The 26,020-nt window shown below is 44.4% G+C and overlaps 1 protein-coding gene across 2 annotated transcripts in view; it reads left to right on the top strand.

Annotated features, from left to right (window-relative positions):
* The first annotated feature begins 200 nt into the window (after positions 1 to 200).
* The window catches only part of SNX7 (sorting nexin 7), a 58,537-nt gene continuing 32,717 nt past the window's right edge, over positions 201 to 26,020 (top strand). Inside the window, exons 1-6 of one of the 2 annotated variants that reach the window (XM_066624258.1) lie at positions 201 to 427; positions 16,306 to 16,488; positions 18,199 to 18,309; positions 18,777 to 18,941; positions 19,775 to 19,979; positions 21,401 to 21,600. In XM_066624258.1, the coding sequence (XP_066480355.1) occupies positions 242 to 427; positions 16,306 to 16,488; positions 18,199 to 18,309; positions 18,777 to 18,941; positions 19,775 to 19,979; positions 21,401 to 21,600 (1,050 nt within the window). In that variant the 5' untranslated portion in view covers positions 201 to 241. The remainder of the gene's footprint in view (positions 428 to 16,305; positions 16,489 to 18,198; positions 18,310 to 18,776; positions 18,942 to 19,774; positions 19,980 to 21,400; positions 21,601 to 26,020) is intronic. The other variant, XM_066624259.1, reaches the window with a different exon arrangement.

Raw genomic sequence — 26,020 nt, forward strand, 5'->3', positions numbered from 1 at the left:
TGCGCTGCTGGCTGGCTCAGGCTGGGCCCCGATCCAAAGACAACACCCCCAGCACTCGCCTCTCCTTTGGCGTCGCGGGTTCCTCTGCGCTCGGCTCGGCTTTTCCTCCACTCCTGCGCAATAGGAGGAAAGGGGAGGCGAAGAGTGCCGGCGCCCAATGGCCTCGCCGAGAGGAGGGGCCCCCGCCGGGCCAGCCCGCCCCCGGGCCGGGGTGCACACACACAAGCGAGGCAAGGGAGGAATGGAGGCGTCTCGGCCGCCGCCACGGCTCTCCTCCTCCTCGCTTCCTCCGGGCTGCGGGGAGGGTGCAGCCCCGGCCGAGCTGCCCGCCTGCCCCCCGGGCTTGGCTCGCCCTCCGCCCCTTCTTCCCGCTTCTCCGGGGCTGCTGGAGTTGGACGACGACGAGGATCTGGAAGTGTTCAGCAAGGTACTGCAGGGGACGGGATCGCGCTCCCTGGGGCGCCCGCAGAGCCTGGCAGCCCTCGGCGCCCCTTCGGGGAAGGGGCTCGACGGGCAGGAGGGGAGAGGAGCGGAGCATCTCCCCCCACCAGTACCCCGGAAAGAGGCCCCATCGCCCTCCCCCTAGCCCTTGTGTGCAGAAAGTTTGCTTGCCCGTGCCAGGGGCGCTGAAGGGAGGCGCCCCCTCCCCGATCCCTGACCCCGAAGCTCCCATTACCTTGGCCAGGGCGCAGCCCTCGCTGGGGTGAGCAGAAGCAGCCCGAAGCCCTGGGGATCGGCCGGGGGAGGAAAGTTTGCCAGGCGCGTTTCGGTCCGCCTTGATCAGCAGGAAGGTTGGCGTTCAGGCAGCCCTTCTCCACGCCCTTGCTTGATGTGGCATCAGGGAGGCGAGGGAGGACATGCTGGGGCAATCAGGACGCCTGGGGCTCGGTCTGAAGATAGATACCTGGAAGCAAGCGGCTCTGTTCAATGACCTGACGACCACTGGGATGCTTGCTGAGCCCTGGCACACAGGGAAATGGGGAGACCCACCTCAATGCGCCATGCACAACTGCACCTTCTGTTTGCCCTGGCGCTGAAAACAGCTGCCCTGTGGAACAGTCCCTCTCCTCTCCATGACATGGATCGGGATGCCCTGTTGGGCGTCTCCAAGCTTGTGTTGCACCTGCCTAGTGACCTCAGGAGATGATGAAGAGACCCTTCCTTTAATTTACCTTCACACAACTTTCCAGCACCAATACAGCCCTGGGATTAGGGAACAAACATTTCCTTACTTTGAGGAGGCCTCCGTGATTGCCCCATCACCACCACAGGATCCGGCACACACCCAGGGTGACCAGATGTCATAACTGCAAAAGAGGACAAGGCACCCCAAAAATGTAGGACAGCCAAGAAAAATGTAGGGCAGAATAAAAGCTAGAAGCACTTGTATAGTGTTTTCACATGGTTAATTGAAACACTATATTGCTTATTATTAAATTTAAAACTATTACATATAATTTATTACATATAATTTACTAATTACAAGAAGGCTCTGCGCTGTCTGCTCACAGGGTAAAGGACATTTCCAGGACACTGGGTGAAAAAAGAGGACATGTCCTGGAAAAAGAGGACATCTGGTCACCCTGCACACGCCCCTTTTGGGACAGCTGCACTCGTGCTAGAAAATTGGATAGGACTGAGCCTTTTGTTTCATTCTTTGCCTACCACATTAATAGCTTTATTTCCCTAGGAACTCAGGAACTCCTATGATCCTAGGAACTCAGTTTGCTAGGAACTTAACATAAATAGGATTATTCCATTTTATCCTCCTAACAGGCTCAGCGTCCAACTAGACATAATGTTAAACTTCAGTTTTGTTTTAAAAACAACATCCTTTCCAGGACAAACAGCAACTTTGCTGGATTGGTTTTGTCAGACCACCATTCAGGGTGAAAGATCTATGCACCTTCTCCCACACTGCTGCTTCATGGCTGCAGCCTTGGAAAGACAAACACACAGAAGGGCAAAGATGAGTTTAACGTTGCATTTAATTGGACCGTAATAGAGAGTTTAGACTTGCCAGTGGCAACTCACTGCCTAGTCCTACCACATTATAGCATAAAGCTGCGCTAATGGAGGCTGCATTGCATGTTATGATGGGGAGAATCAGAGAGTCTGCAGGAGGAGAAAAGGAGTAGGGTAGCTTGAGAAAGAGGAGATAAGATCTGGTGCACATCTAGGCTATTAAAGAACCACCCTCTCCCATCCCCTGCCCTTCCCTGGTCCTCCTTGAAGCTCCACCTGCCCTCCCTTTCCCCACCCATGACATACCTCTGCCACCAATGTACTGATACTGATGGAGGCCTCTTGAACCACTGCTGCACCTGCCATGCCACTGCCTGTTTGTGGCAGTAACCTGGCAGCGCATGACAGCAATCTGGCTTTTGTGCAAATTTAAAGTACCTTGCACTGCCAGAATGCTAGTTCTAGCAACACAAGGTCTCAATAAGATTGAAGCCTCTGTGAGTTTGGTAGCTGATCAGTCCCACTCTGTCCCAGCTCAAGTCCACCATTCTCTATACATTGCTCCAAATATTATCGCAAGGAAGCTATAACAAGGAAGTTGTTGTATAGCAAGGAAGCTGTAACAAGGAAGTTGACTTGATTTACTAGCCATAATTTCCGCTCAGCACTGGCCACACTCATCTCCCAAGTCTTCTGCACTTGGGGGTGGAGAGTGGGACATCTTTCAGCCACACTGGGCTTTGAAGCAGATGGAAGTTTCCATGTTTCTTACAGTGCTTCTCCTTGCATTAAAACTCAGAGCAAACCTGCTCTTGGGCAGGGAGGGTTTTGTTGTCGTGTTGCTATGTCACACTGGACTTTTGAGCAGACCAGAACCAGTGTGGGTGGCAGATTTGAGGAGTACTGATGAAGGGAGGCTTTCCAGTACTTATTGTACCATCTGACTTGGTCCTCATCCTGCACTTCGAATGGAAGGTGGTAACCTGCCTTCTCACACCTTGTCTGTGACTCATCAGAGTAGTTGTGCCAGTTATACCCCTTGAACCGATAGCCTGCCAACTGCATTGCTCTGTGGGTAAAGGGCAAATGTGCCCCCATCTCTCACTGCTGTTAGCTTATACATGCTGGCTGAGTCTGAAGGCTCCAAATTGGAGTGTGGTCCTTTCTGAGTGGGTGAGAGAACTGCAGAAAACAGGTGGGCTGCAGCACAGTCCGTGTATGCTGTACATTGACAGTTTTCTTTCTTCATCATCAAGCTAATTATGAGGAGGTCGGCTAGGGCTTTAAAAAACAACTAGAAGTATAATTGAAAGGGATGGCCCAACTGGGAGTGATAGATGAAGTGCATTTGGTGAGGTGCTTTGGACCTCTCATTGTCCTGCCAATAATTTGCAGAAATGGTCACCGTTCCAAAAGTAATGCTGTGCATCAATCATCGTAATCACTACCCTTGTTGTTAATATAAATTCACTCTTTGTCAACTGAGAATCAAGGCATGCCCAAACAGGAGTCTCCCATGTTGCTGATTTGGTGCAAACACAGTATGCAAAGAAGATAATACCCTGTTCTTTCACTGCATGGACTGTGCTGCCTACCCTGACATTTCCCAATCTGCCATGCGGACTACTGAGGAACATCATCTGCTGGGTACCCAGTAGCCTTTTAGTTTTAAGAAATCAGGTGCCCTTGAGGATTTGTCAAATCTGGTCATTATGAATTTTCAGAGGGAATAAGGGGAACCATCCTACCTCCATTCATGGTGCCTTTGTCTAGCAGCCTCTGCTTGCTAGGAGAGGTGGCCTCTGGAACATCCTGCATCAAGCATCTGAGTTCTGTGCAGGCTCCACCATTCTAAGGAGAAACTACGAGTTCAGGGAGTTAGTGCATGTACACACCACTGCATGGGAAACTTGGGCGTGCATGTGTGGAGCTGGTTAGGTTTCCTCTGGTAGAAAATTAGGGACATTGAGGGCAAGTTCTTATGCAAAAGTACTAGTTTCACTCATATAGAAATATGTCCCCCAAACAAATTGCAGTTGCTGGATTTGTGAAAACCACAGATTTGGACTCTGTGATTGAACTAACAAAACCTTGCATTGTAAGAAAATGTTCAGTTTTGCATCTCTGCATTTTTGCTGGCAGCCAAATTTGCTACCATTCAGGGAAATCTCCTAGCCATATCCCCATGCACACGTATGTATCTACCCCTAAGAGGTGGAGAGAGCAAGGGCTCTCGTCTAGGTCAAGTGAGGTGAAAACCAAAGAGCCTTTTGACAGAGGCAACAAGGTCATGGGCTGAATGTCCATGACAGAGGACAGTGCTAAAGCGGGAACTTTAGATAACCAATCAGAAGACCAGTGTGGATGTTTTGTCACAAGGTGAACACAAATGATGGTGAAATAAATAAAAATATTATTTTGATTTCAATCAGATTTTTAAAAAGTTTCAGCTATAATAAAAAAATAAACTGGTCTTAAATAAAAAATGAACCTAATATAAAGATATAATTTATTCAAAAGTGACTGTATGAGTTTTACAAACTTGTGAAAGCTTATTTGTGGAGAAAGTATATTGGGGAACACAGCTTTGTTAGATCTACTCATACTACTGCTACTCGCACTACTGCTACTCATACTATTAGTGCACACATATAGTACACTATTAGTATAGTATTATAGTACACATATATACACTATTATAGTACACTATTACATATACACACATATAGTACACTATTAGTATAGTACACTATTAGTGTACACATATAGTACAATGCTATATGTGTATAAGGCATTTTACACAGAGTGGGGAAAACAGCACAATGGTTTATGCATTAACATCATGACTCAATGCTGGGGCCTCAGAATTGACAACTTGTGCAACCTACAGAGTCATCTGTATGACTTTTTACTCCTACATTATGCTTAGTAACTGCCTGATCTCTTCACTTAGCTCAGCATCAGCATTCTAATTATAAATTGCTATGACTAATTGGCCTACCAACCAATTAGTATGCACCGTTTGTTCAGAAGGATCTAAGTACTAAATGGAAAATTTTTGATTTCCATCAATAATTTAAACTGCTGAGATAGCTGGCCACCCTGAGTTCTAACCCCATGATGCCAATCTGTGATGTCAATTCTGTCTATGGTGGATGGTTGGTTGGTTGGTTGGTTGGTTTAAAAATTTGTATCCTACTTTATCTTCCGAGTGAGCATTCAAAGCAGATTACAGTAGGCTATTGGTTGAAAGCTAATGATTTGACATGGTAAACATTCAATGCTGATGCATTCCTGAAGATTAAGCAAAAAGGCCATTTATGGAGCAGCTGTAGGATACAATGCACATTTTTCATTCTTGAAAATATATGTTCTCAGATCTGTTTATGACAGAAATTTATGGAGTGAAAAATCTAAATGTCAGCATTTTAGGTTTGACTGCTAAGTTTGCTACAAAATATACGCCTAAGAGGCATTAATGAATCTTTTATGAATTGTGCACTTCATAGTGTTTAAAAATAAACCCAGCTAATGTAGAAATAATATTTCTGCTTCTGTTCTGTGCACAGGACCTTTTTTCTTAAACACTGTAACATTTTAATAGTCAGTGCTGTTCCAGGGTTCCTGAAAAATAAAAGCAGTTCGTATCAAGTAGGCTTAGGGGAAGGTTGGTACTATGAAATATACGGTAGGAAAAAGTGAATTGGATGAAGTCAGTTTCTTTACTGTTGAAGAGTATCATGTACAGGCGACTGTAAAGCAGGGAAGGGGGAAGATCAGGCAACCCTTCCTAGGCCTACCACTCCTGAAACTCCCCACCCCCAGCACACATACCACAGCACATTTCTGATTCTACGTCCATGTTCAATTTCGATTTCGAGAACCTTTATTGGCATTAAAACAAATATTAAACAGGACACAGGAAATGCAACAAGGTTCTGTTCACAACATAGAATTCAATTTGGTGGAACGCATGGGGATATTTTCCTTATAACGGCTAACAAATAGTCAGCAACCAAATCAGTGGTAGCCACAGAATAATCTTCCAAAAGGGAAAGCAGGAAATCATCAGGTGAACCAGAGAGGGCAGACAGAATTGGATCTAGAAAGGTATCACGGAATGATCGAAGAGCAGGACATTGACACAGAATATGAGCCACCGTGTCATGTTCCAGGGAGCAGAATTTACAAGACCTGCTATCGAACAGAACATTATGGAATCTTCCCTCCAGAACTGCGGAGGGAAAAATATTGAATCTGGCGAGCATAAAAGCCCGCCTCTTGCTTGGATTGATTAGTTCCCTAAAATAATTGGCAACACGGTCAGAAGATGGTAATAGGCCAAAATAATGGGGGGAGCAGGTGGGATTGATATTAGAAAATAATGACTGAGTTTCGACTTCAAAAAGTCTGGACTTGATGATAGAACGGGCCTGATTGAGACCAGTGTCAGCAAGTGATTCTAGGGTGATATCCAAGGACTGAAGTTTGGCTTCGAAGAGTCTGAACCAAATGAAGGTTACGTCCATGTATAATACATGGAGTGTCTTCCCTGGCTCTCTCCCCCCCCCCACCCCGGGTGCAAAGAGGCATGGAGAGTGTTTCAAGAGAAAAGTGGTAATTGGGGTAAGGGTTAAGCAAAGGGGGTTAACCACCTACACACACAGGTTTTTTCTTTTGCACTCCAAATTTCCCCTTCTCAAAACTGTAATCTAGTTCTTCCAATAAGTGTGTAAGTAATGTGTAGGTGAACCCATTTGGGCCTGGAATATGAGAGTCTGTCTCCTCTAGAGGCACTATAGTGTAGAAAAGTCATGTGCTCCTGCCTACTATTTTCCTTGTAATCATTTTGAATCAACAGTAAACCTGAAGATGTTTTTGACCATCCGTAAAACTTTTAAGTTTAAACGATTAAATCACAGCTGCCCAAACCCATGTGGGCATAATTCTCCAGGCAGAGCTGGGACTGGGGATTTGGCAGAACATATATGTGTCAGGAATTATTTTAACAACCCCCCTTTTCTGGATCTCGTGTATTACAAAAAAGCTCAGTAAAATTCATTTTTAATGAATGAGTAAGTTTAATGAATTTATAAGTTCCGTCTCTAATATATTCATTAATGTAAATTTATTCAAATTTGAAATGTACATTTCCCCCGGCCCCTGACACAGTGTCAGAGAGACACAGTGTCAGAGAGATGATGTGGCCCTCCTGCAAAAAAGTTTGGACACCCCTGGATTAAATTAAAAATATGAGTGTGGCCCAGCATAGCATATGGTGGAACTGAAAGAAATTATAAAACCAAATGAGCTTATCAGGGGCAGGTGTTGGACCTGATCGCATTAGTTCAAAAATCTCCTTTTGTGTATTGAAATGTTTTCAGCTTGCTCCTCAGTCAATACATTGTGACACCATGACTTTGCCGTCTTCACTGTCACATCAGTTTGCTTTTCAGTCTCCATCCTCTGTGAATGAAGTCTTTGGACACGGAGTTGCCGCCTTTGTTAGTTCCAAGATTTCTAGTCAAGTTCGGAAATACCATTTGAAATATTTACATATGTTACTCAGTAGGGGAGCAGCCACTGATCTTTGTCCCCAGATTGACTAGTTTTTGCAAACATCACTAGAAGAGTTCAACCAAAAGCTATATATATATGAATTGTATTCATCTGCAAAGTTTGTTGCCTAACCAAAACATTATTTTACTGGTGCTTGAGTACCTGGAAGTAAATTGACTTCATATATCATTTCCTACCGCTCGCACAATAGAAAGAGAACAGCTACCTAAGCGGTGAAAAATGAGAATCTTAAAACTGTCAGTTTTAATAATCTAGATGATTACTCAAAACATAAACATGAAGTTTATTCAGGGGAAAAGGCCAAGCTGGGTAGCCTAGCACTGCCTCTAGAGCGCAGCAACCTCGAATGGTGACTTGTGGAATAATAATATAGGTCCTCACCCTTGGTTGTCATTCTGTTTTGGTATTGGAAGACCAGAACCTTTATAATCTTTATATAGTTGTGGCTGCTTTGTTTCAAAAGGTTAAGAAGTGATTCTAGAAAGGGCTACTGTAACAGTTTCTGTCAGATATCTGCTGTAGAATCTGACTTGTCATCCAGAAATCATTTATCCCAGATTACTCATTTCGTGCCTACTGAGCTCGTGCTGGGCAGTTGCTAAGGTTGTTAGGATGGTAAGTTGGGAAGTCCCCAGTTCAAATTGACCCTATCATGAACTCACTACATGATGTGACTAGATCTCTCAGGGAGGTGCAGTCAATAAGCCAGAGTCTTTAGAATCACAAGTAAAATTGCAAGGTTTGTTTGTTTTTAATTCTATTGGTCATCCTTGTGCAAATCACTTCTTTCTCATGGTTCTTCACTGTCAAAACAGGAATATTGGTTGCCTTTGACTAAGCCAGGGGTGCTCAAACTTTCAACTTTAGGGATGCTGGACCTTTAACAAGTGTATAGAAGAGAGAATTTCAGCAGGTGCAACTTGTCATCCCACAGATGACAAGCTGCACCTGCTGAAATTCTCTTCTACACAATTTTAAAGGTCCAGGATCCCTAAAGTTGAAAGTTTGAGCACCCCTGGACTTGTGTATTTCTACTGACTAGCTTTGGAGTTTTGGGTTGGAAACTCTGGTCTGTAGTAACTGGGATGTAGATTTATACTTTTGTGTACAGGATATTCCATTGTACAGTTCATGAGGTACCAGGAGTCATTGGCCGTGCTGTCATTCTGTGCCTGTGTCCAGCCCACTGAGCCCTTATGTTTATACCATGCTCAAACTGGTGGACCTGGTAGTTCTAGTAAAATGAAAAAAAAATATTCTGGAGGCTTGAAGTCTACCGAAGCCTGATTTAGATAACATATGCAAAGTGGGTTTTGAACACTTGAAATGGGGTATATAAATGCTAAGTATTACTATTACTGCTCAGCTTACTACTACAATGGTGCTTGTGCCTTCATTTTTCTAATTTTTTTTAGTGATTGTAGAAAGTACATGTTTATTGTTTTGATAACTGCTGCAAACTACTGATGAGAGAAAATAGCTTTGAAATTCTTTCTATCTAAAGAGTCTAGAATTACTAGGTGCTGCTTAAAATTTAAAATAAAACAGACCCAACCCAACCCTACCCCTCTCCTTTTTAAGTTAAAAAAAGTTTAAAGTAACGGTTCAAAGTTAAACAAATTAGAGAGAGTGGGAAAGGGAAGAAGGATCAGATAGGAAAAGCTAGGGTTAAGCCATTTCTGCCCAACATTGCATATATGCAACAGGGACCAAATGTGTACACCTGTGGCCCGGACAAAAATGGGTTAATAAATATTTTTAATAAATAAACATGTATTATTAATGTTAATTCATTAATAATACTTATTCTTTAGTTTAGTGTCTTAAATAAGAATTTGATTAATTGACAGCCCAGTCCTAATCTTTGCTGGCACAGCCAGGCTACGTCACCTGCACTGTCCAACTCAGGTCAGGAAGGAGCTGGAGGCAGCTGGGGTAAGCAGCTGCTGGAGGCAGCTGGGGTAAGCAGGGGTCTCTAAACTTTTTGGATGAAGGGATGCATCAAATATCTGGTACGGTGTCGTGGGCCAGAAAAAATTAAATATGAAATTTAAATAAATACAGCAGAGATGGAACTTAGATAAATGACTGAAATATAAATGAATGGGCTCAAATGTCCAGGATTTCTCCAAGCACCAACACAGTCTAAGAAATCAAGTGCACTCACTTAAATGGATCCCCATCCCACAAGCACAACTCTGTTTGTGTTTGGTCATGTGGGCCAGAGGCTCTCAGGGGATCAGAGCATGGTCGTGGGCCAGATAGAGGCTCTCTGCGGGCTGCATCTGGCCCCCAGGTTTGGAGACCCCTAGGGTAAAGGGATATTTTTCCCTTACCTCGTGTTGTACCCCAGCCTGCCCTATAGGCTTTGGATCTGCACCAGTTATATAACTGGTGCAAATCTGGAAAGCCTGGTGTCCTGAGGATCACCAGGGCACCTGGTGAGGACAGCCAGGAGGTCCTGAGGATGTGTTAGGATATGGCAAAGGAGTCTTCCTGCAATCCCACCCCCCTTCTGGACCCAGATTGGGCCCTGAAAGTGGCAGGATTGGGGAAGGCCTCTTCCGCTGTGTCTTTTCCTCCCTTCCAGGCTAGGAAACCTTACACGGGGCTGCTCAAACTTCTGCCAGCTATATATCGGACGGAGTTCCAGGCAGCCCCATAGGGCAGGCTGGGGCATTTCCTGCGGTAAGAGGGATAATATTCCTTTACTCTGAGGAAACCTCCAGTCACCTCCTAACCTGCTCTGGATACAGCACAGGCCTGGTTGCGCCAACACAGGATTGGGCTACCCAACTGATAAGACTTAGCTTTAGCCTTACCATAGGGAGAAATGGAAAGGGAAAAACCAAAAGGTGATTCTGAACTTGAAGAGAGGAACACACAGCAATAATTACTGTGAACGAGAGATGCTTAGAGGAAATCACAGATCCTGTAAGTTATTGTTTAAAGTTTACTTTTTAAAAAATATTATCCTGGAACAGTTTTTGTCAAGGCAGATTCTCTCTGAATTATCTACAGTTCAGTTCCAACTTAAGTCTTTACTATAATCCTGCCAGGTAGGTTAGACTGAGAGTTACTGATCTAGAGTGATTCAGAGATGAGTGGAGTTCTGAACCTGGGTACCTCCTGGTCCTTGTCAAATACTTTGCCATGCTGGCTTTTGATTCTACCTCCATGTATATACTACATGAATATGTAACAGAGGTGGCCAGTTTTTTTAAATGTAAGAGCAACATACAATAAACTTCAGATGCCTGAGAGTCACAAGGAAGATGTTTGAGAACAGGGGTGTCCAAACTTTCTGGCAGGAGGGCCACATCACCCCTCTGACACTGTGAGGGGGGCCGGGGGAAAAAAATAATTAATTTACATTTAAAATTTGAAGAAATTTACATGAGTGAATATATTAGGGATGGAACTTATATGAAGGAATAAAGGTCTTGTAATAGCTCAAGGTCTATAAAAGGCCTTGCACAAAGCAAGGCTGGCCTTTCCTTCACTACCGCTGCTACATTACAGACATGTAACAGCAAGCAGTGGAGGGAGCCGCCACGCAAGAGGTCAGTCACCCTCACACTGAGAGCAGCTGTGTCAGGCCAGCACAGACTCCAGCAAGACTCCAGAGGCCAGAGGCTCATTGGAGACTGGGGGCTCCCCGCGGGCCAGATTGGGAGTCCCCAAGGGCCACAACTGGCCCCCGGGCCGGGGTTTGGGCACCCCTGTTTTAGAGCTATAATATTTAAGAAGCATTTAAAATCATAAATATATTTACTGACCATGAACATGTAACATAAAGTTGTAGTCTAGTGGACTCTGAATATACAGTAAATAACTATAAAGTTTGGAAATATCTATACCTTTTATATTAAATGTGATGCAAAAAGTTGCTCAGCCAACATATTTGCACGAGACGTGCACGTTGTATGTCAAAGAGCTAGATGTGGCTCCTGAGCCACTGTTTGGCCACTCCTAATATATGCATTTATATGGCATGCTAGAATGTTCAAAGCATTGTGGACACATTGCCTCATTAATTGTCATAATATTTTTGTTAGGTAAGTCACTGTTAACTTCCATTCTGTAGATTGAATTGAAGACCATCTTGTGCAGTGTTTCTCAAACCGTGAGTCAGGACCCACTAGGTGGGTTGCGAGCCAATTTCGGGTGGGTCCCCATTCATTTCAATATTTTATTTTTAATATATTAGACTTGATGCTACCATGGTATGTGACTGCATCTGGGGAAATGTTACAGACCTGTCCTTTTAACAAGCTACTATGTATATTCTTTCAACAGTGGTAGTAATTGCTACTAATTACCTGCTAATTGGGTAAGAGGCACTTTTTCAAGTGGGTGCTCCTTTTTTTAGCAGGGGGAGAGTAACTGGCCCATCTCACCCCAGCAGTGTCTGCTCTAGTGGCTGTCTGCTGGTGTTCTTTTGCATCTTTTTAGATTGTGAACCCTTTTGGGAAGGGTCCTAAAGACTTCCAGAGTCACAGTTCCTTAGCTGCCACATTCAACAAGTTGTGATCCTTGAGTACAAGTGGGCCCTCTTTTTTCTGTGGGTTCAGCAACCATGGATGTGGTTCAGTTCAGGTGTCAGACCTGCATTGTAGGGCCCCCCCTGACCTGGACATGACTGGAAGCACCATCTGATCATAAGAACAGCCCCACTGGATCAGGCCATAGGCCCATCTAGTCCAGCTTCCTGTATCTCACAGCGGCCCACCAAATGCCCCAGGGAGCACACCAGATAACAAGAGACCTCATCCTGGTGCCCTCCCTTGCATCTGGCATTCTGACATAGCCCATTTCCAAAATCAGGAGGTTGTGCATACACATCATGGCTTGTACCCCATAATGGATTTTTCCTCCAGAAACTTGTCCAATCCCCTTTTAAAGGCGTCCAGGCCAGATGTCGTCACCACATCCTGTGGCAAGGAGTTCCACAGACCAACCACACGCTGAGTAAAGAAATATTTTCTCTTGTCTGTTCTAACTCTCCCAACACTCAATTTTAGTGGATGTCCCCTGGTTCTGGTGTTATGTGAGAGTGTAAAGAGCATCTCCCTATCCACTCTGTCCATCCCCTGCATAATTTTGTACTCTCAATCATGTCCCCCCAATCACGTCTGGGAGGCTTCATGAGGCCTTTGCGACACCTCTGGGACAGGACTAGAAGGAGCTTCTGGTTGCATCTGGAGCTCCTCCAGTGGCTCCCACCTGCTGATTCGATTATCCACAAGTTTCAGTATCCACAGAGGGTCCGAAAATGGATTCCCTACAGATATCAAGGGCCAACCTGTATTTCGATTTTTTTCCCCCCATTTCTGTCCGTCAGTGCTGAGTCCAAACCAGGAATCATTCAGCAGCTCAGGGGAAGCCAAGTAACCTTTTCGTGGCCTTTAGCAATTTATGTTATGATCTACTAGAGAAAGCAACGTGGGATATTGGCACTTAAACCACTGTAAAAATGCAGTTTTTGGTGCAAAGTTTGACTCCCCTACAAAGGAGCCCTATTGCCTGAAAAAAAGCAGGAGCAGGCATGTGTGAACTTGGTGGATCATGGAAAGGGAAAGAAATGCACTGTACCAAGGCACCAAGTTAATTTTCAAGACAACAAAAGCTATAGTGGCTTGTTGCTTGATTGATATGTCTATTATTATTATTTTTGGTTCTTGCTGCTTCATTGATAACTGAGTGGCCATTAAGGAGATAGTCATTGTGGAAGTGGCGTAACTTGGCAATAAAAGAACAGCTGTCTGAGACTAGTATGCTGTTGGGAATACCAAAAGAGCTCTAGAATCTTGCTATTTATTGGAAAGGTCATTCATTCTAGAGCAGTATTAATAATTTGATCTTTCTTTCATAAGTCATGCAGCTCTCTTCTATAGCCATATTTCAGAATATGGAGTCCAGTGTATATCTGGGGCTGCTGAAAGGTTGTTTTGTCTCCCAAGGAAAGGGGTGTGATAACATAAAGCCATTATTTAATGCAATGTATCTGGTCTGCTCCACTGCAGCATCTCAGACATTTATTAGTCAGCACCCCCCTTCAAAAATCATGAGAGCTAGACACATGATATCGCAACAATATAATGTGTGATGGTGGCACACATTAAAAATGTCTTGCGGACTGTGTTCAACACTTGGCTTAATGTTGGCCCCACCAACTATGAGTAATCGGATGCATGTTTGAGCAGACACAACTGTCTCTTATGCAGAGGTCTACTAGTGGCGACTGAGTTTACTAGCTAAGCGCTACTTGTCAGCTCTGAAGTTGAATCCTTCCACAATGTCAGTGTTTTAAGTAAGGATGTTTATAGGATAACAGTCTTAAATGGATTGCTAGCATCACAGCCTTATGGCCCAATCCTATGCTTCCCCTTCCGTTTGTGCAGCCATGCTGAAAAGGCATGTTCTGTAGTCACTGGGGGTGGGAGGATGGAGCAAGACGCTTTGGAGCAGGAAGGGGATTTAAATATTTCAATCCTGTTACCCCTCCATAAGACTCCCACTCTGCGATGAAAATCCCTGGACCTACACCAGCAATTTCACTGGTGCAAGTCTGAGGAGAGATGTCAGGGTTGGAGCATAACCCAGACAGAATTTGCAGGCCTGAATAAGGCAGGGCCGAATGTATTCCATGCATCCTATATGTAAAGTGCTGAGTCATCACAAAGGGTTCACAATGCACTGCAGTGTAAGTGTAATGTAAGTATGTGTGGAGGATGCAGTCCTCACAGGGATGAGATCACACATTACACGACAGGATGAGGTAAGAGGATGATGATTGGCTAATTGGCTCCATAAGAACAGCCCCACTGGATCAGGCCATAAGCCCATCCAGTCCAGCCTCCTGTATCTCACAGCGGCCCACCAAATGCCCTAGCAAGCACACCAGATAACAAGAGACCTGCATCCTGGTGCCCTCCCTTGCATTCTGACATAGCCCATTTCTAAAATCAGGAGGTTGCACATACACATCATGGCTTGTAACCAGTAATGGATTTTTCCTCCAGAAACTTGTCCAATCCCCTTTTAAAGGCATCCAGGCCAGATGCCGTCACCACATCCTGCTGCAAGGGGTTCCACAGACCAACCACACGCTGAGTAAAGAAATATTTTCTTTTGTCTGTCCTAACCCTCCCAACACTCAATTTTAGTGGATGTCCCCTGGTTCTGGTGTTATGTGAGAGTGTAAAGAGCATCTCTCTATCCACTTTATCCTTCCCATGCATAATTTTGTATGTCTCAATCATGTCCCCCCTCAGGCGTCTCTTTTCTATGCCGAAGAGGCCCAAACGCAGTAGCCTTTCCTCATAAGGAAGGTGCCCCAGCCCGGTAATCATCTTAGTCGCTCTCTTTTGTACCTTTTCCATTTCCACTATGTCCTTTTTGAGATGTGGCGACCAGAACTGGACACAGTACTCCAGGTGTGGCGTTACCATCAATTTGTACAATGGCATTATAATATTGGCTGTTTTGTTCTCAATACCTTTTCTAATGATCCCAAGCATATAATTGACCTTCTTCACTGCTGCCGCACATTGGGTCGACACTTTCATCGACCTGTCCACCACCACCCCAAGATCTCTCTCCTGATCTGTCACAGACAGCTCAGAACCCATTAGCCTATATGTGAAGTTTTGATTTTTTGCCCCAATGTGTGCATGACTTTACAATTACTTCCATTGAAATGCATCTGCCATTTTGCTGCCCATTCTGCCAGTCTGGAGAGATCTTTCTGGAGCTCCTCACAATCACTTCTGGTCTTCACCACTCGGAAAAGTTTGGTGTCATCTGCAAACTTAGCCACCTCACTCTCACCCCTGTCTCCAGGTCATTTATGAAGAGGTTGAAAAGTACCGGTCCCAGGACAGATCCTTGGGGCACACCACTTTTCACCTCTCTCCATTGTGAAAATTGCCCATTGACACCACTTTCTGTTTCCTGGTCTTCAACCAGGTCTCAATCCATGAGAGGAGCTGTCCTCTAATTCCCTGTGGAGTTTTTTTAGTAGCCTTTCAGGGCTTTTCAGGGCTCCATCCTGATTGGCTCACAGATCCTTATAAGGAAGGCTGTGAGAGCCCTAATTTGTGGGTCGTTGGTGGTCGTGGAAAGTCATGTGTGGTGTGTTACTTGCTGTATCCTCTTCGCTGTCCTGCAAGCGTCTTTGCAGTGCTGCTTTATCTGTCCTGCTGCTGCTGTAAATATTTGTAAATGCAGACTTAATTGGTGGTGGAAATCTGCCGTGTCTCTGTATTCTCTGCTGGGTTGCAAGCTCTATCTGCAATTCTGCCTGATAAGGAGAAACTCCCTCCTCAACAAGAGAAAGGGGGCAAGGAGGCTGCTGCAAGAGGTGATAGGGTCCAATCTGTGCCATCACCACCAGAGCCACCCCTTATCGCAGCCTCCCTGCCCCATTCCACCCCCTCCCCACCCAGTTTTGTCCCATCCCTGCCCCCATTTTGCCCTCTATCCCCAATCCTCCTACCTCTCTTGCTGGCTTACCTGCTCTGGTGGGTAGCTAGCAGACTGGTGACATGTGTAAGAAGGCTTCCACCTTCCCGCTCATGTCCCAGCAGCACACCATACAGCTGCTTTTCAGCAGCCAGTGCTAGTGGAACATGTGTTCCATCAGTGGGGCAGCCCAATGGACTGCTAGTTGTATTTGGGAGCTTAATAAATATAAGGCAGCAAACTGTGTATTTTGATATGAGTGACAATAACTACCAATATCTTGTTTGTCTGCAGGATGCGTCACTAACGGAAGTAAATTCATTCAGTCCTTTGATGCCAACATCCCCTTCTTCAATGATAAACCAGTACAGATTTGAAGATGAACCTGAATTAAAGGATCTTTTTATTACAGTTGACGATCCAGAAAGCCACATCACCCCCATTGAGACGTTCATCACCTACAGGGTGGTTACAAAGGTCAGCTTTCCATTACCGCAAAGTGGAGCTTCAATTTAAACATGATTAAACAATAAATAATTAACATTAATAACAATTAATAATGTTGCAGAGGACAGGGCTTGCTTTATATAGACTTGTACATGCAGGTCAATTAAGTAAAGTGTTCACAAGAGGATGGTATAAGGCAGGGGTGGGCAGACCCTGTCTTGCGGACCATATGTGGCTGTCAGGGACCTCCAATTCGACCCACGGGGAGCCCCAAGTTTCCAATAAGTCTCTGGTCCATCAGAGTCTGTTAGAACCGTCGCTGGCCTTCTGGTCGTGACCACCAAATGCGAGCCGTGGGTCGAGTTAGAGCAAGGCTTTTTATAGTCTCCATGTGTTTTGTGCTTTTCCTTGGGTATTATTTTAAATCCCCCCATTGCCTCTGAACAACTTGTGTCTCCCTGTGTTTCTGGCTTGGTCTGTATGTTTTCACTGTGTAAGAGGTATGTGGCAAACAGTTCATAGTTCTCATGTGGTTCTACATGCCTGCGTTATAGTTCTCATGTGTATTATAAATAAGCTCAGTAAAATTCATTCATTCGTATAAGTTCCGTCTCTAATGTATTCATTTATGTAAATTTATTCAAATTTGAAATGCAAATCCCCAGCCCCTGACACAATGTCAGAGAGATGATGTGGCCCTCCTGCCAAAATGTTTGTCCACCCCAGCTATTATGGAAGTATTTTAAAATGGTTAAATAAAATGGTCATATATATTCAAAAAGAGAGTGATACAGTGCAGTCCGTCTAAGGATGGGATTCAGAGAACTATACATCTACTTGCACTTGCTCTGGTGGGCTTTGGATGTATCTGTCTCGAATAGCAATTCTCTCTGCAAAGTTGCAATCCGCTTTTAAAACTGATGCAGTTTTCTGAAGCATTTTGTGATATGGTTTGTGTGGCATGTGTATTAATAAATCACCAGGAAGTAGTTTGTGGTGCTGCCTGTCAGTTTGGGAGATGTACACGTGTCCCTCTCTCCTTTCCTCATACATGCCCTGATTGCACACAATCAGAGTGCAACATCTTTACCTTGGTGCTAAAGGTAGTTGTGATAGTGTTTTGGGAAAGATATGTTCAGAATCCTACTGTGGGCAGAGTCAGGATTGCTAGGATATAGATTGGGGGGAAGGAGGCAAGGTGGCTTGGAGGACCTGACCTTGTGAACAAATAGAAGTATTTGATTAAAAAAAGTCTCATAATGGTCATCATATGCAGTTGGATCTCAGTATCCCCAGGGGATCCATTTGCAGACCCCTCACAGACACCAATATCTGCAGATAATGGAATCAGCAGGGAGAGTCTCAAGGACCTCCTGGATGCCACCAGAAGCACCTTCTGAAACTCTGAACCTCCAAAAACAGGAAGTGCCACTTGGAAGCATCCAGGAGGCCTCCTGAGGGTCAGGGAGGCTGCTCATGGCCTAGCTGCACCTCAAAACCCCTCCCAGATGTGACCAGAAGACTTCAGGTCATGTCCAGGAGGTATAGTGAGGCCCTCCAGATGTGGGTTAGCACCCACATTGAGTCAAATCTGTGGGTAACAAACCCGCAAATAAGGATGGTCCGCTTATCTTGTTTTCAAATTTGTCACTTACCTTCTCAAATAATAGCTACACAGAATAAATGCCTATGGCATTTTTTAGACATGTTAATCGCTTGCTTTTGTTAATGATTTTTCAGACATCCCGTGGTGAATTTGATTCCAGCGAATATGAAGTTAGGCGACGCTATCAAGATTTCCTGTGGTTAAAGGGGAGACTTGAAGAAGCACATCCAACACTGATCATTCCCGTAGGTCTAGTACATTTCAAAATAGCTTTTTAAAAAATTACATAGAAAGCTGGGGTCCAAAGAAGAGTCATAGCATTTTGGGGAGGGAGGATCACTGCGCATGCAGCTAGAAGGTTGTTTTTGCTGCTGTAATTCTCCCTGCTAAAGAAACGAGCCTTCTCTGTTCACTGAGCAACAGCCAGTCTCTTCTCTTTGAATTCCGTTGTTGAAATTTATCTGCCTTCTTGGAATCGGACACACAAAGTAATTTGTCAGATTGAAATTGTGGGCATAGATGTTAAAGTGACAAATGGATCTGTTCCTTTTCCTTAGCATGCTATCATATTTGTTCTAATAATGAAACTGCTGCTGGCTATCTCTTTTCAAAGCACAGTTTTGCATAAGAAATGTGTCTTAGAGCTGATGTTTTGATATCTGCATGATTATGCAGTTTAGCTATTTTTTTCTTTTATTTTTTTTTTTGTTAGCCACTGCCTGAAAAATTCATAATGAAAGGCGTCATGGAACGATTTAATGAAGAATTCATTGAAACGAGAAGGAAAGCACTGCATAAATTTTTAAACCGGATTGCCGATCATCCCACTTTAACTTTTAATGAAGACTTAAAAATTTTTCTTACTGCACAAGCATGGGTAAAGAAATATTAAATTTTATTGGTGATGTTTTATCATAAAGTAGGATTTTCTATGTCTGACTGAAGCACCTATCTGAATAGGTTAGGATGACTTCCTTAACTAGGGCTCTATTCAGATTATTTTTGTCTCTGAGACTGTATTTCAAGAGACATGGAACATAACAAGGCTGATACAGGTCTCCATTTTGTGAATGCCTTTGAATCCTTAAGGAAGCCCATTCACTTGTCAGGAGGTCCTTTTATGTCGTGGATTATGGATGAAGCCACAGTTGGCAATGCAAGGAAATCCTCAAAGGGTTCAACGGAGAGTGGATAGAAGTGGCAGGTGGAGTCACCAGTGAGGGCATTGACCGGGTGGGTGTCACCCCCTCCACACCGCATGACACCCCTGTACTGACCTGGACTAACATGTGGCAACTAGAAGTGGTTTGGTGGTGATATAATGACGTCACATCATTGCGCGCACTGTCAAATTGATTCCAGGTGGCCATTGCAGCCATTTGGAGCTGGAAGCGGGTGGGCATCTGCCACCAAATGCAGCATGAGTATCCTCTCAACGGGGACTTGGGTGGCATGCCAGTCACACAACCCCCCCAAGGCACATCATTCGGGGTGGACCACTCCAGCTTGCTATGCTACTGAAAGTGTCTTATTTTGGTAGTGGTGATGGACACCTTGGCCTGCCATAATTTACCCACACTGTATTTGAAATCAGTGTGTGGACCATGATGTGGTTTGGGGTTTCACTATAGGGATTTTTTTTTTTTAAATTAGTGTAGGTAAGGAAGCATTTACGCACGTCAAAGCTGAATTTCCTGCTTTAATTTTTAGGAACTTTCATCTCACAAGAAGCAGGGTCCCGGCTTCCTCAGCAGAATGGGACAAACTGTCAAAGCAGTGGCATCATCAATGCGAGGAGGAGTCGTGAAAAACCGCCCAGAGGCATTTACAGAAATGAATGACTACGTGGATGTGTTTAGCCAGAAAATCAGTCTGTTGGATAAAATTTCCCGCAGAGTTTATAAGGAAGAAAAAGGTTGGTCAGAAAGAAGAGCCAGGCACAACTACAGAGCAGACCATGGTCCATGAGTCAACTGCTGGCTGACTCCCAATGGATAACCAGCTTCTTTTTCTCTTACCAGTCTCAGAACAGCCATGCTGAGTCATTTGGAATCCAGGTGCCACTCTCTGTGCTGACATAGTTTGCTGTTGTTGCCTTGATCACTCACAGAGGAGAAGGTTTGAGTGGTGTCATTTGAGTGTCAGAATGCCTTTCTCCCTGTCAAATGATTCTAGCACAGAGAACAGCCTTTGGGTAATAATAAAGTACCAATATAGTCATGCCGAGGCTGGAGGAAAGAAGCTGTTGAATCCTAGTCACTGCCCTGATAAGACCTGGATTTCCCTGGTGGGGAAGGTCCGTATGGGACTTCAAGCAACTAGGCAATCATGCAAAGGCAGGTGCCAGGTCAGAGCAATTTCCTCGCTCTTTCCTAATAGGGCAAATACTGTGTGCATAAGAGGTGGGGCAGGGGAGAGTCACCCTACTGGAAGAAGGGCATAATGGTGCCATTTTCCGACATCACCTGGGCAGCCATCAGAGTTGCTGTCTCTACTGCAACAGCTATTTTCTGCTGTCAGCTATGCCCCATTTTCTTGACTCTGGCTGTTTGGTTGACCATCTTGGCCTCCATTTTCCTTAACCTTGTGCTTGTGCTTGTGCTTGGATATGGAGTAGGCATCCCATAAGGCAGGCAACAGAAGGCACAGCTGAGAATTCCTCAGATGTGGACATTTTGTCTAATGCAGGTAACTCCAGTTTACTGCTCATAGGGTACAATTGGTAGTTGTGACCAGCTCTGCCTCCCCAAGCTCTCAGTCTGTGGCTGAAGCTTGACATGAAGTCCTACTAGAGCGCTATGTGGATTGTACCTGCTCCTGGCTTAAAGCATGATGGGGGGAATGAGCAGTGGTCTTTATTCCACCTCTCCCACAAGCACACACAGTGTGCAAAGGTTTCTGGTACTTTGTAGGAATTTAAAGCTCTCCGTTATACTCTTGCTGAAAATTCCAACAATTAGTTTTTATTTCTCATAAGTGAGAGAAGATACGGTGAGCAGAAGGCCTGAGCAGAACACAGTCAAGGCTGATACATGAATATAACAATTCAGCGACATGTCCTGGGTTTCTGCTTGTATGTGTCTATAAATCTCATTAATGCAACCTGTATATTTAAACTGCTCTGTGTCTTGCTGACATTGACATCAGGCATTGTGCCTTGGTGGATTCCACGGTTAGATTTTTTGATAAAACAGAAACAGAGCGGCAGAACACTTGTCCTCTCTTTGCCCAGATTCTGAAGATTTAGTTTAATTTCATGTATAGCGTGCATTCATTAATGTTAGTTCCTGATTTACAATGCAAATCACAAATACGCCTTTTCCCCCTCCTCTTAAGACTATTTTAACGAAATGAAGGAATTCGGTCCAATCCACACGCTTTGGTCTGCATCTGAAGAAGATCTCGTCGACACGCTAAAAGGGGTGGCAGGCTGCATCGACACATGTGGCAAAGCTACAGAGAGACGGATGACAGCGCTCGCTGAAAGCCTCTTCCCGACAATCAACGAATATATGCTTTACAGTGAAATCTTAATGGTAAGACGGATTAGGAATTGAATAGATTTTAGTGGTTGTGGAGCCCCGTTTCCCTCCAACGCATGCCTAGGATGTTGTCTTTTTTGAATTTCATGAAGGGGGGAATCTTCTGTGTCTGTGAACTACCACGACATTGTTCTTGCTTGCAGAGGATGCCTCTTCCCTCTCTTACAGCGCAATCCTATCTTGTGCTGGAACAGGCAGGAACAGACCTGTTCCTTTTCCTAAAGCACTGGGCCAGGGGTACTTTAGAATTGCACCCTTAGCCACACAACTGATAGCTCCTGCTTTGATGACTGCCTGCCTCCAGAAAGAAAATGAGGGGTATGCCTGAAAGAAACACAATAGGTTGGGAATGTGGGTAGCATAATGAGGTGGTAGAATGGACTGCATCACTTGAAACTGCCATTGGGGATCACTTCTCTTTCAGAGGAGGATATCTAGACAAGAGTAACTCTTCTCATTAGACTCTGGAGACTGGACTAATCAAGCAGACTTCCTGCTTCCTCCAGTGAAGGAGATTCTCTACTAGGTTCGACACCATGTTGGCACCAGAATGGCAAAAATTCTATTTTTTTAATTTTTGTGGCAAGGCCAGGAGGGTTCTTTTTTTTCTTTTTTTTAAAGTGAATCTACCTTTATAAACTGATATTTATGTCTTCTGATGTTCTGATATTCGTTGCAATATAAAAGAATGTTTCAATCTGGATTTTTCCTCCTCTGTAGCATAAACAGAGATGTTCAAATCAAATGTGTTTTCTTATCTATGATCCTCTTTTATTTGTATTTGTCATGGATGGAGTATAAGAGCATAAGGCCTTAAATGCAGAAAATTAACAGAGCACTCCATCCCATCTTCTATATCCATTTTGACCTTACAGTCTACAGCTCATGGCACAAAGCAGTAACAGATAAAAACAGAATGACTAATGGGGACGGGAAGGGGCCCAAAAGAAACTTTGTACCCCCTGATAAAATTCCTTTCAGAGGCTCTGCCCTGTCTTATTGAAATCACTCTCAAATAGGAGCCTGTGCTCATAAACCAAATTTTTGTAGGGGCCATCTGTAGGATATCTTATCCCTCGGATCTGAGGTAATCAGTCATTCATGTTGACTGGGATGTGCAGTGATGGCTTGGCTGGTGAGGCTCAACACCACCAAGCTCCATGATTTGGAAGTGACATCACTTCTGGAAGTGATGTTGCTTATGGGTCACCTTCGAACTTGACTGGTCCAGTCGCATCCTGAGATATTCTGAGGGCCAGAGAGGCAGTGCATGGCCTCCCTGGCTCTCAGAATGCCTTCTGAGGCCTCCAGAAGGTCTTAGAAACATACAGGTTGAGACTCATTATTTGTGAGGGTTCCTTTCTTGAGACCTCCGCAATTAAAAAAATTTGCGTAGATCTAAACCGGAACCAGAAATGACGTTTTTTGTAATTTTACGCAATTTGCGTACATTCCTAAGTTACACAGATAACGTTAGATTCTACCATTTGGATACACAAATTAACTAAGACATGCACAAATAGTGCTGCAGCCTAAACCAACGTTTGGGCAGCCTATAGAAATTTAGATTTAAATAGAAACCACCCAGGACAAAGGAAGAGGACTACAGGCAGGTGTTTAAAATACGAACAGTTTAATTTTACAGGTACTGTACTGTAAATACTGTGCTGTAACATGCCTCATTAAAGTATGCAAACTGTTGATAAATTGTAAATACAATATTCTATAAAAGTTAGTGCAGTACTGTACTGTAAATAATCACTGTAATAAATACCTGTACAGGCATGGTAACTTGCTATTTATTAACACAACTTATGAGGGCACTGTACTGTATCAGTACAATAAAATAAACAAACTTGCACAAACTTTTGTAAATTAGTCTTTTTTAAACTACTATTTACAGCTCTATTAAGGTGCTCCATCTGCTATTCCTGCCAGTAGCATACACCTGGAAAATTCACAATCTTGCCACTGGCCACTGGTGTATTGCTATTGAATATGGAGGTTCTCTTAATTACTCCAATTGCAGGTGCTTTTCAGGTGGCTCAAGGAAATAGATGTCAGGACCTGTGGAGGCTGATAGGTAGGGGTTGTGGAGGTGGACGCAGAGGGATGAGGAGCTATGGAGGTGCAGCTGTGGGCTGAGGCTGCACAACTGCAGGTTTTACTTTAGTGAAAAACATAGTTATGGGAAGCTGCCTCTTCCTTTCCTTCTCCTCATCGAATAAATCCTGCAGTGGCATGCTGTAATGGCTCTGGTGATATGAGCAGCTCTTTCCAGAGAAGGATCAAAATCTTGAATCATGTCCTTCAGGAATTGGGCCTGCTGAAACACTGCTGCAAATTTTTCCAGTGTCCACATTTGTGGCTCCGACTACACCACATGTTCTGTGTCACCCTCATCCTCTTCATCTGTTGAGGAGCTCAGCAGGTCTGCCAGTTCCTCATTTGTCAGGGCATCGCCTTGCTCCTGAATGTGCTCCTCTACATCTTCCTCTGCCATGTCAGAGAAGCCTTCCCCACCAAATTCCCTGGCAATCTCCATGATAGCCCTGACCTCTTCATCAATATTGGGGAAGCCCCTAAAATCATGGACAACTTCAGCCCATGTTGCCTTCCAGCAAGCAATGAGGGTTTCAGGCTGAACAGCATTTACAGCCTCTGCAATGAAAATAATTGCATCAGCAATTGTAAAGTCTTTCCAGAAGGCCATGATGCTGCTCTCAGGATTGGCATCAAGGGCAGCACGGATCCTCCTAAAGGCTAGACGGTATAGGTAGCCTTGATATACTTGATGACACCCTGATCAAGTGGCTGCAGGAGGGATGTCGTATTTGGAGGAAGGAACATCACCTCTACATTATCATCTTCAAAGCAGAGAGTGGGGATGGCCAGGAGCATTGTCCAGTAATAAAAGGACCTGGAATGGCAGCCCCTCATCCTGAAGATAGCGCCTCACCTCAGGGACAAAACACTGGTGGAACCATTCTATACATAAGGTGGTTGTCACCCATGCCTTTTTGTTGTGCTGCCAGAACACAGAGAGGCTGTTTTTGTTTTTAAGAGCCCTGGGATTTTTAGCTTTGTAGATAAGGCCAGGCTTTATCATGTGCCCTGCTGCATTTCCACAGAGCACCAGAGTCAGGCGGTCTTTCTTTGCCTTGAACCCTGGGGCCTGTCTTACACTCTTGTTGATGCAGGTTCTTTTGGGCATTTTTTCCCAAAAAAGACCTGTCTCATCACAATTAAAAACCTGCTCTGGAAGATAGCCCTTGGCCTTGATTATTTGCTGGAAGTGCGTTGGAAATTCTGATGCTGCCTGTTCATCAGCTGATGCAGATTCTCCCGTGATTCTGAGGTTTTTTTAGGTTGTACCGTTTAATGTAGTTACCCAGCCATCCTTTACTTGCCTTGAAATCCTTCCTCTGGCTCTCATCCACTCCCTCATTGTAGTGCTGATAAAGGCTGAGTGCCTTCTCTTGAAGAACTGCTCCATCCACTTGGACATGTTTCTGGTTCATATCCTCCAGCCAGATGTGCAGTGCTTTCTCTGTCTTAACAAGTGCCACATCACGTACCACAAATGTCGGTTTTGCAATGGTAGGCTCACCTCTTACACTGGCACGTATTTCAGCCTCCTTCTGTTTGATTGCTCTAATACTGGACTCATTTTTTCCAACTTGGCGCCCAACCTCAATTGCAGACAACCCACTTTTCAGCATGTCCAGGATTTTGATCTTTTCACTAAGAGTCAGCACCTTACACGCCCTCTTCTCTGTACCCTTTGTGGTACTGGTACTGCTTTTAGCACCTGGTTGCTTTTTTGAAGCCATTTCTGTTCTTTCACAGGGTGGGTTCTGCCTATTTCTGTGCAAAATCACCAGCACAAGACAGAAGAGTTGTGAACTGGTGGGCGGAGCTTTGTCTGTTTACCAAATTGCCTCCTCAGTGTTTGGGGACTGCCAGCACAACCCTGTGCATGTCTACTCTGAAGCAAATGCCATTTTCTTCAATGGTGTTTACTCCCAGGAAAGTGTATAGGATTGCAGGCTGCATCTGAACCTGTACCCTACTGTATGCAGAATTTTGTTCTGCTATTTAAAAATGCTCCTTATGGTGCTTACTGTAACTTTTTAAAAACATTTGGGGGGGGATGGGGGCTTCAACACGGAAATGCTGTGTGTTGATGCTTCATTTTTGGTGCTTGTGTAACTTTAAAAACTTTTTGGGGAACTTGCTTTGGGACTGCTTGATGGGAACTTTGTGGATTGGGGGTACTGCACCATACCTTATGCTGTGTGCAGCGCACGAGGTGGGTGCAATATTAATGAGCCTTTTCTATGGCTCTTTACGGGGCTTCTGTGGTGTTTACAGCACCTGCGCTAGGCATTCCCAGTCAAAGAGCCGTAGAAAA

The sequence above is a fragment of the Tiliqua scincoides genome, chromosome 4, assembly GCF_035046505.1.
Source record: "Tiliqua scincoides isolate rTilSci1 chromosome 4, rTilSci1.hap2, whole genome shotgun sequence".
Taxonomy (NCBI): domain Eukaryota; kingdom Metazoa; phylum Chordata; class Lepidosauria; order Squamata; family Scincidae; genus Tiliqua; species Tiliqua scincoides.